General features: G+C 43.0%; 1 protein-coding gene across 1 annotated transcript in view; it reads left to right on the top strand.

Annotated features, from left to right (window-relative positions):
* LOC103894797 (centromere protein J) overlaps positions 1 to 10,882 on the top strand; it is a 40,644-nt gene that overhangs the window by 5,977 nt on the left and 23,785 nt on the right. Inside the window, exons 5-9 of the mRNA XM_009274253.1 lie at positions 3,037 to 3,276; positions 3,462 to 3,560; positions 5,658 to 5,799; positions 7,567 to 7,675; positions 8,621 to 10,043. Of these exons, the coding sequence (XP_009272528.1) occupies positions 3,037 to 3,276; positions 3,462 to 3,560; positions 5,658 to 5,799; positions 7,567 to 7,675; positions 8,621 to 10,043 (2,013 nt within the window). The remainder of the gene's footprint in view (positions 1 to 3,036; positions 3,277 to 3,461; positions 3,561 to 5,657; positions 5,800 to 7,566; positions 7,676 to 8,620; positions 10,044 to 10,882) is intronic.

The raw sequence follows: 10,882 nt of genomic DNA, 5'->3' as shown, positions 1-10,882 counted from the left end.
CTATCAGTACTTAAAGGGGGCTTCTAAAAAAGATGGCGGCAGACTTTTGAGCAGGGCCTGTTGCGACAGGACAAGGGGGAATGGCTTTAAACTAGAGGGGGGTAGATTTAGGCTAGATATAAGGAAGAAATTTTTTACGCTGAGGGTGGTGAAGCACTGGAAGAGGTTGCCCAGAGAGGTGGTGGATGCCGCATCCCTGGAAACATTCAAGGTCAGGTTGGCCGGGGCTCTGAGCAACCTGATCTAGTTGAAGATGTCCCTGCCCACAGCAGGAGGGTTGGACTATATGACCTTTAAAGGTCCCTTCCAACCCAAACTATTCTATGATTCTATGATTCTAACTTGAAAAGCTGTATGGCTGTCAGAGCTGCGGAGCATGTACGCAAGCAGTAGGTGTACACTGGGGTATATGCACCAGGTAGGAAGCAAGGGCCAAACACCCCCCTCACAGTGACCACCAAAAGCCTGGCATTCTGCAGCTTAGGTAGTCTGCTTGTGTTGTGGGGACCTTTCTGAGCTTCCCGATGATGCCAGCAGTGCAAAGCAATATGAGACTGAAGGGAACAAGAAACTTGAGAAAGAACACAGTGTCACATCTGTTTGAAGGTCTCATTTTCAAACTTGTTGCTGTGTGACAATCAGTTTTTTTGGTTGGGGGCAGTAAGCAGGATCTCAATCATCGACCCCGCAGCCAGAAGCCAAGCCACACCAGCAGTGATACCAGCAGGCCTGGCTGTCATTGTACCGATTTTCCTGATGGAGCTATGCCACTGCAAAATAGGTGTCAAGAGCCACTGCTGAATACTAGGGAGACAGCTTGAGAAAGAGACAGAATGAAGACTATGGCTGAGTAAATGAAATCTTCATGATCCTGTGCTTTTTGCCTCAGAGAGAAGTCTGGTTGAAATGGCAGGCAAATGCTCAGCAAGCTGTCTGCGATGACCAGGTTGAACAAGTACACAGTCTGCAGCTTCCAAGTTTCCTAATCAAAGCAGAACATCCACAGCGCAATCGTGTTGCTCATTAATCCCTGCCCAAATGCTGCAATTAGCAAGATGCTTGTTGTTACTTCCACTGGTTCACTGTGAGCAGAACAGTTAGGCTGCACCACTTTCTTCAGGTTCTCAGGAAGGACTGAACAGTGTGAGGAGGAAAGTGCCTTGGGTTTGGGTCCTGTTACACTTCATCATGCAAATTTCTCTTTAGGTTCTCAGGAAGGACTGAACAGTGTGAGAAGGAAAGTGCCTTGGGTCCTGTTACGCTTCATCATGCAAATTTCTCTTCCCCCTGCCCCAGTGCTGTAAATCACTTGACACATTTCTGAAGAAAGCAAGTACAGTTTGTACCATGAACTCAAGACCAAGCTCATACAGTAAGAAATATATTGATAGGATGCTGTTTGGGTGTATTTACATATCTAGATACATTTAGCTAGCATATAAAGCCTCAGACAAAATGGTTACTTGAATGAAAAGCCGACCAAAATCTGCACTGAAAGTTTTCATTTGTTAGTGGAGGCAGTGTAGGTTGAGGGTAGCAAAAGACATTGCATAATCTGGTCCCATTAAGCTTTAAAGAGGTAAAATATGAAGAACTACTAGGGCTACGATTTATCTTATTATGATAAAAGTAGTTACTTTAATATTGCCATGCATTTAAAAAAATAATACAGTGACCAAATCAAAAACCTCGTTGAACTACAGGTTTGCATTTTAATGTCTCATGGTAACACAGACAGAAGTGGCTCTGCCCACCTGCTAGCTGCGTGGTTAGAGCATCTGTCCAGAAGTAGCGAGTTGGGCTTTTTTTTTGAGTCTGTGCCAGACAGGATTTGAATCCACAGATTAGCCTTCTTCCAAAAAATGCCTTAACTGGGGGGTGAGGCAATTTCAGTTGCAGGCACTCTCTGTTCTTCTTGTTGAAGTCAGGTCACAGGACAGAAAGGAATCATGGTGTGGAGAAAGAAAATAAGAAGCGAGCCGGTATTTTGTAACCTTATAAAGGGGTTTCTTTCCTGGAAGTAGTGAGCCTGGCCTCCGGTCCCTATGCAGAACTGCTTACGTCTTTTCCACTTGGAATTCTTCTAATAAAATGTGTAATCAGCCATCCAGAGCTAAAAGGAAAACCTTCTTCTCTTTTGCATTGAGGAGTGCCTCAGTGATACTTTGCAATACTTAACTTTTACCTGCTAAGGGACTTAAGGAGTTGTCCTGGTTTCAGCAGGGATAGAGTTAATTTTCTTCCTAGTAGCTGGTACAGTGCTGTGGTTTGGATTTAGGGTGAGAATGATGTTGATAACACACCGATGTTTTAGTTGTTGCGAAGTAGTGCTTACACTAGTCAAGGACTTTTCAGCTTCTCATGCCCTGCCAGCGAGAAGCTGGGAGGGGGCACAGCCAGGACAGCTGACCCAAACTGGCCACAGGGATATTCCATACCATGTGACGTCATGTTTAGTGTATAAACTGGGGGGAGTTGGTCGTGGGGCAGCGACCACAGCTCGGGGACTTGCTGGGCATCGGTCGGCGGGTGGTGAGCAATTGCATTGTGCATCACTTGCTTTGTATATTCTTTTATCATTATTATTATTTTCCCTTCCTTCTCTGTCCTATTAACTGTCTTTATCTCAGCCCACGAATTTTACTTTTTTTTCCGATTCTCTCCCCCATCCCACTGGGCAGGGGGGAGTGAGAAAACGGCTGTGTGGTGTTTAGCTGCCTGCCAGGTTAAACCACAACAGAAGTCCTAGGGGAAATGTGTGTTTTATGTACACAGGAGTGCTTTGTAAATTCTCTTTAATTCAGCATCCCTGTAGCATGCGATAATTTTGGTTATGACTGATGGTTGCAGCAAGCACAATTTAAATAAAATAACAGAAGCAGAATTTGATAATTTCACTCTGAACATGCAAACTACCAGGGAACATGAAAGCAACATCAGTTTTGTGCAATACCAGTTTAGCAAGAGATTTGTAGTTCGGTGCAAAATATTTGTCTTAAGCTTCTCTAATTTTTCTTCTCTGGTAATTATTTTTAGGCTTTTCTCCTGGGATACCTTCCCACCTAGTAGCCATGATGCCACCCCTTCCGTGCTTTCCAGCTACTTTCATTCCTGTCCAGTTCCCATCAGAAAATTCTTCCCAGGTTGAGAGCCCAGAGTGCTTACAGACCTCTCCCTTGGCAATGCGCTCTGCTTGGCAAAGCAGATCCCCGCTGTTCGTGCCAAACGAGAGCCGTTCAGAAATCTCAGGAGAGCAAGTGCAGCTTTCAGATTCAGGTGGGTAAAAAGCGCTGGAAATCCGAAGCTAAGGCTGTTGTGCAAATCCTGTGAATTTTTGCCCTTGCTAGTGATAGTTACTGATTTTATTGCAGGTCAGGGAAAGGTGCTTTGTTTTTATGGTGGCTTGTTATAAAAGCTTTTAAAGTATTTTAAACTTGATTTTTTTACTTTTTGAATCACAGTCATCCTGCCTGTCATACTGACAGAGAAATTGGGCCTTGTAGATATAAATGGAGCAGAAAGTCATCAAATTGGAAAAGCCATGTTATATGAAGTAGGAAGTATGTTATATTTAGGGGGAGAAGCATAAAATGTAGGAAGTGGATATAGCTTCTAAAGGTGAGAGAATGTGTTTCTTTAGCTAAGAAGGCCTGTTCTTCGTCAGCAATCTTGGTGTTTCTCACATTGATATGGAGTTGCATCGTTTGGAGGAAAAACAATGTAAGCTGCTACTTGGCGTCTTCTCTTTGCTACACTTTGCAGCCTTGTCTTCTGTGGGAAGATACCAAAGAGTGAGAAAGAAGAAAGAGCGATTTGCAAGAAATCAAAAGTTGATTTCAAAATGGGGGAAAGAGGAACAAAAAGAAGTGGGAATGAAACCGCTTAACGGGGAAGAGAATGTAAATCAGACCTGCATCCTGGATTCCTTTGAACTTTTATAGCAAACCTGACTGTGATGCCGTGAGACAGTCCTGTAGTACAATTGAAACTTTAATTGCTTATTCTTCAAGCTAGCTCAGGACCAGTACTGTCACTGAAAGAGTCTTGTCTCCTTCTTGTGCCTGGCACTATTATTTTCTTGTTGGGTTAACCTGAACCTGGGTCAGTTGCCCAGTGAAGTTTATCAGAGAGCTTCAGAAATACTTCTGCCCGCAAAAATGGTGGGGGCGTGGATGAGGACAGCAGGAACCTGAGAGCAAGAACACATTAGGACAGGGGGAGCTATGACTGCTTTTTTTGACAGCAGCACTGATTTAGACCTGCTTCGCGTGTGTAAAACTAAGGCTTGAAGGTGCAGAGGCCTTAGTACATCAGGTTGACTCCTGACTGGAAGCTGGTCAGTGCAGTTGCCTTTGAAATATGCTTCAGTTGAATGTGTGCTTGAGGACTGGGCTGAACCGAGACCTTCCTGACTGTTGTGACAAGTGTGGGTTTTTATTGCTGGAAACATAAACATGAGTGTACCCGCAGCTTGTATAACACTTCACAATCTTATTTAAAGGGATAAGCACCGAGCCATTGCTTCAGTGTACTGAGAGTGCCACAAAAAACCTTTCCAGACAAGATGCTCAAGAGGAGAACAGAAAAGAAAACAAAGGTGAATTACACAGCTGCTTGGACACATTGTTCTTGCCTTGCACGGGGAAGCACCAGTTGAAAATTACAGTGCTGGGGCACGTCTCCTATTAGAGCATTCTGGAGACAGCATAGCCCCACACATGAGACTGTGAGGAGGGACACATGGGTTCTGTGTCCCTTGCTGCCATCAACCTGCTGTGTCACCTCGGCCTCCTCAGCCGTATTCTGGTGCAAGGCAGGTGAGAAGGTTGCAGAAACAGCACTGCTTGTCTGCTGTTGGACTGGAGATTTTTGGTGTGTAGCTGGGAAAGGCTGAGGGAAGGATGTAAAGCTTTTGTATTCCTGTTGTTGGACCAGAAAGTCTTTTAAGTATGTTGCAAAGGACTTCAGTAGCACTGGGTGCATTAATGTGAAGAAGTGAGCTATATAGTTCCTGGCTACAGCAACAGTGTGTAGTATGAATGAGCTAGTAAAGGCTTTTTGCTCCAGTTGGCAGGCCTAACTTGAGCTAAAAGAACAAGTCTCCATTAGCTGACACTTAGAAAAAAGAGTAACTGAAGTGGGAGCCTGCTTGTCGTAGTGAACATAGCCAGTAAGCTTCAATAGGAAGATGTACAAATTTGCACTTTTGTGAAATAGAATAGAAAATGCCCAGTTAGAAAGTCTCATGTGTACAAATACTGCTTGTTAAACTGTTTAATGAACTGGCTTGTAGGTCACATAATTACAGGTACATGAGTAGTTCAGTACCGTCTAGCAAAGTGTCTCCACTGCAATGTTCTGCAGTGAACATGTTAACCAAGCATTACAAATCTCTAGAGGCAAGGAGTACAAATCATACCATTTGCCCTTTCCTTACTTCCAGCAACTAGACTTGAGGATCAGGAGCCTCTTTTTTTCATGGGCTGCATCCTTCCACCTACTTAATTCAATTGTATTCTATAAAGTGTTTTCAAAAATCAAAATCTGGCATATGTTGTTGAAAATATAAACATTTCTAACTTATTTTATGATGTTTATTTTTCATTTATTCATTCTATAAAGGCTTTGTTTTCATTGACCTTTTTCCTGCTGCTTAGATAACAGTCAATTAAAAGAAAGGAGTTTCCCTGAAACTTTTTCTGCTGTCAAAGAAGAACAAAGAGAACAAGTAAAGGAGGAGATTCCTCCATCTCCCTTTGGCATAGAGGGGAAGATGAAGACTGGAAACATAGAAGACAGGTGGGAAATGATCTTAATCAGTCAGTCAAGCTACAAAAGCATGTTTTCCTTGCTTGTACACATACTGTATGTGTTATATTTGCAACACAAAGGCTCTTTCCTTTGCTTTAAAGTGGCAGGTATGCATGGGCAGAGATTGGACAGGTCTAGGGACTGGCAGTTGATCCACTTCTATATAGTAGGATGCTGGTTTAGCCAATTTAAATGAACTGGTTTTGCAACTATGACCTTCAAAGGATAGAAGTAAGGCAAAAGTTGGCAGGGAGAGATAACATCTTTTGTTATGCCATCATTTCTTCTGCAGTGGCCATCAATTTGTGATGGTAGCATCAGTCTGAGTAGCTCATTCATTCTTCTCCCTGCTCTGCCTCTTCAGCTATGCCAAGAAGAACTTTTATGTGCCTATATAGTGAACAGGTCAGTGAAGTAATCCTTGTTAAAATTATCTGGAGAGAGAAGAAATGTAACTTTTAACTTGGATCAGTTCTCTGATCTGGTTCATCACTGCATTGCAAAAGGAGTTGTACCAGCACACTGAGGGGGTGCTCATGGCTAGGCAAGAATGGGTAGGTTGGCATTAGTGATGGAAGAAATGCTCATAGAGTTGTTACCTTTCCTCATCTGATGCAGATAGAAGCAGAAGCCGTTTGGCACACTGAGCCTTCTATCAAGTATAAAAGAGAAGCAGCAAACTTCTAGGCAAGTACAGACTGACAGTAATTGTCATGAGTGCGTTTTAGTGTGTTAACTGTGTGGGAGTTGGTCAGAGAAGGAAGACAGGGACCTCCAGAGCAGAAGGCTGGGAAGAGGCGGCAGGACCATAAGCACCTCTGGGCAAGTCGGCCTGTCCACATATGCCTTTTTGGCTCAGCAGTGAGCTTCTGAAGTCTGTCTCCCAGTCACCCCCACTTGTTGTGCTTTGGTTCACATTGTGGTCTTAGCATGAGCTGGATGAAACCAAAGCACAGAATGCACTCCAGTTCTTCATGACATTTTTGCTATGGGACCAGGCTATAGTTGGTTTGAAGTGAACTTCCCTGAAATGCGTATCGTCTAAATTTGAGACCTCAGCAACAACAGTTTTGCTCTACAAATCTAATCCTATTAGGCCATGCTGCATGCTAACAGACAGAGCCAGACTGACAAACGAAAAGATTATCTGTGGTACAGTGGTGTTAGGTGGAGGTCGGGTATAGAAAGAACAATAAAGTGCTGCATAACCAGTACCTCTATTAAACCCAGGATTTTTTAATATTCAGTAGAAATTATTAGTAAGTGACTAAATTAAGGCTCTAAGCACATTTCCAATGAAAGGAGATATGTTCATGTATGCTGTATTATGTTTCATTTTGAGTCAGAGTTCAATTTGTCCCTCCACAACATTATAGACACTGTTTTTCTCCTCTATCACTTTTCAACAGCTAATTCAAACCACTCTGTCAGAGAGATAGCGAGTTCTTTGTGACTGCAACCAGCTGTAGTCTCGAGAAAATGCCTGAAATATTTTTCCTTTTGACTATTTTCTATTTTTAAGGAGAGACTGATACCAGCAAAAAAAAGTTACTTGCTAAAAGCATAATTAATGTTTAGTCTAGACAGGATGTTTTAAAGTAAGACTTAGATGTCACATAATAGTTGGCTTTTTACTAACATGCTTCACATTTAAAAAAAAATTGCAGAGAAATTCAACATCAGCTCCATGAGAACTATCAAAAGAAAACTAATTGGAGAACCTTACAAATAAGTACCTTCTTGTTCCTTGCCTAGGCCAATCACACCAGCAATTGGTATTAGACAGAAGACTTCTGAAGAATTTGTTGAAGAACAACTTGAAGTAGACAATAATCTCATAGAAAAACAGCAGAAGGACCAGCAGGTACTGTGCCATTGGTGCATTCACTTTGGTTTTGACAAGTTCTCATGGACTTGGGTATAGTGTGGGCTGTGTTTTGGCTCGTTGCATGGCAGCACATTTTTCCACTGTTCTTTCATGTGATATTGGAAGATTTTTCCCGAAAGTAAAAAACCTGTATTACTCAGTCACAGTCATATTCCCCACTGTTTCCCACTGGATTCTTCTCTTTCTACACACTTTCTGGGTCATAGTTTGTGCCTGAGTTTCAACACACTTAGCTGAATTAGGCCTCAAAGTTGATTCCGTTAGTTTATTTCATAATAAATGGTCCATGCAGTCTCTCATGTGCCACTAATGCAAGAATGGGGGCATTTCCAAACACAGTTTTTGTAAAAGGGCCAAGTACAGTAATACTGTTCTGCTTTTTGCCTTATGTGCAGTTTGAGATGAGTTTATGTCTGACACCTAGACGTGTCAGACTCAGCATTTTGTTAGGCTTGTTGACTTGGAAGATGCACATTTCATCACTCGGGAATTTTCTCTGTCGCATTTTGTTAGGCTTGTTGACTTGGAAGACGCACATTTCATCACTCGGGAATTTTCTCTATGTCTCCCTGGCAAAATAACATCTCAAACTGATGCATTTATATATTTCTGTGTCACATTGTAAAAAACACTCAAACTTCCTTTAAAAACAAAGACAGACAGAACTTTTCTCATCTTCTATCATATAAACACTTAGCACCATCTTAACCATCTGACTCCACTAATGAATTAATGGAGGCGTCACATAAAAGTTCTCGTACCTTCCCTGTAGTCTCGGGGCTGTTACTTATGTACTCAGTTATCCATAGCCAGTGTCTTTAAGACTTCTGGTGTCTCGGCTTTTTCAATTATCATAAATATCTTCCTTTCTGGAGACTGATTCTCAGACTGTGATTGTCAGGATTTTTGGTGTTTTTTCAGAGCAAGGCAAAAGTAACACCTCGGAAGGCTTTTCTGAAACGAAAAGAAGGTATGGCAAGGCTCAAAAAAAATAAACAGAAGCCTTTAAAAGAAGACAGCAAGCATCCCAGAAGAGCTGGTTTGGACTGCTGGGGTCATTTCTCCCAGACTGGCCAAGGGGATGCAGGCATACTGCAGCCAGGGGAATGCTCTCAGTTAAATCTGCAGGTCAGTAGCTCCATGCAGATCGGTACACATGAAAAAAAAGCAGACTGTGCTTTAGCTGAGTGGGAGATAAAGGCTCAGAGTGACTGTGACGCAAAAGTAGGTGAGCAAAGTGCAGAAGAAAAAGAAGTGATTGGGAGACATGAAGATGCAAAGGAAAATCCTGTTGACTCACCACAGAGAAGGTGGCCTGAAATCCTGCAACCATGTCCTGAAACAGTAACAGAAATGAACCTACAAGTAGGTGAGGAAAGGGAAACTCATCATACAGATTCTCTAGGGCAAGCAGGCAGAACTGATGGAAGACCTGTGGAGGGTACCCTGCAAAAGGACCTAGGTAGGGTGGATCAGCCTCTGAAGGGTCATCTCACAGAGAGAGCAAAATCCACCTTGGAAGTCCTGCAAAAGCATTCTCCACTTCAGAATTTAGAAACAGATGACATCAAGGAGGCAGAGTGGAGTGCAGGCCCTGCATTCACACAGGGTCAGAGGTGGGTTCAGGTATGCCCACAGGAACTTGTTTCGGGGAGCCAGAGCTCAGAAAGCAAAAGACAAATCCATACTGAGTTTAAGATGATCAATGATAAGATAGTAAAAATTACATGTAGCTCACCTGAGGCTGTGGAGAAGGGAAGCTCATCCTCAGCCTTGCAGCAGGAGTGGCAAAGGAAGGGGACAACTGCGTCGACGTGGCATGTTGCATCTTTGTCCTGTGAGTCAAGCTGCTTATCCTCCAACAGTGATGATGACCCCAAATCTCACCATGCTCAGTATCCCTCCCAGCATGGGCCTCAGGGAGTAGATCATACTGATGGACATTTGGATCTCTCTGATGGTGATTATGCTAGTGATGAGCCCAGAGGAACTGAAAAAATGTCTGTTAAGAAGTACAGCAGATCACCCCCAAGGAAACAAGGTATTCAAGCGATCTCAAGACAACAGGATCTCTCCTGTAGCACAAGCAGCAGTGATTCCACTACTGGGGCTGTCAGGCTGAAAGGGAGCAAGGCTTGCTCTTCTCTTCAGCAGTCCCTATTTCATCTTGCAAGATCGAAAAGGAGAGAGCGTGAGCCTGAATCAAAGAATGAGAATAGGGCCAGGGATGTTAAAAGCTTAGATCTGCCATCCTCAACAGTGGCTGGTGAGATTCCCGCTTTCAAGATTAAAGAAACCCCTGCAGTGGAGGAACCACAGAAAAAACTGTTTACAGACACGTTAGGTAAGAGCTACTCAAGTTTTTATTTACATTTATTTTCCACAGGGGAAAAAAATTTCTCTTGGATTTGTGACTCATTCTGTGTGTGTTCCCTAGGTATATGCCCACCTCTGTCAGTATTTCTCAGTCCTAAACTGCAAAAAAAAAAAAAAGAGAAGAGGGGAGAGATATATCTGCAAGCCCCTTGTTATGCTCGGCTCTCCATTGTCACTAGCTATTTTTCCTAAGTCTGTGGCTTGAGATGCACTTTCAAGTGCAGACTTTTGACCCCATGAAACAGGTGAGAGGTTCAGTGAGTGTCTGGAGTCAGTGCTAGAGTTCCCCGTAGCTTAGGTATGTTCCTCTCACTGACACCTTGGCAATGAGATGTTCACATTTTCTATTTACCCTCCTCAGAGATAACGTGACTTTAAAAAAGGTGGGCAAAATAATTTCTCAAATTTGCATGTTTTGCTCCTAAGACACAGAGAGCCTCAGACCAGTGGAAAATGATGATTTCCTAAGAACATCTTCACTCAGGTTGTCCTGGATGAGGTCCCAGTTCTTTGGTCAACCAATCTTTCTAGCCTTTTGGCCCAGTGATCTTACTTCTGGCAATGAAATGGTATCCTGCTTGAGCAGGATTTAATCCTTTTTATTAAACTGGTTCTCAACTTTTCTCCTCTCTTAGTTTCCACTGAAGGACTTCCCCCACATTAACTCCTCATCCCAAACCCATTCACTGTCTCTTTGTGTAAGATCAGTCAAAATCAGTTGTCCTACCTGCAGTAATCGCCGGGGCAGAAATATTAACTTCTGATGGCTCTCAATTGCTCGTCACAACTCGCTAAGCACACTCTACT

The sequence above is a fragment of the Aptenodytes forsteri genome, unplaced genomic scaffold, assembly GCF_000699145.1.
Source record: "Aptenodytes forsteri isolate BGI_AS27 unplaced genomic scaffold, ASM69914v1 Scaffold736, whole genome shotgun sequence".
Taxonomy (NCBI): domain Eukaryota; kingdom Metazoa; phylum Chordata; class Aves; order Sphenisciformes; family Spheniscidae; genus Aptenodytes; species Aptenodytes forsteri.
Note: the sequence above shows the minus strand (reverse complement) of the source record. Positions and strands in the feature narration are given on the sequence as shown.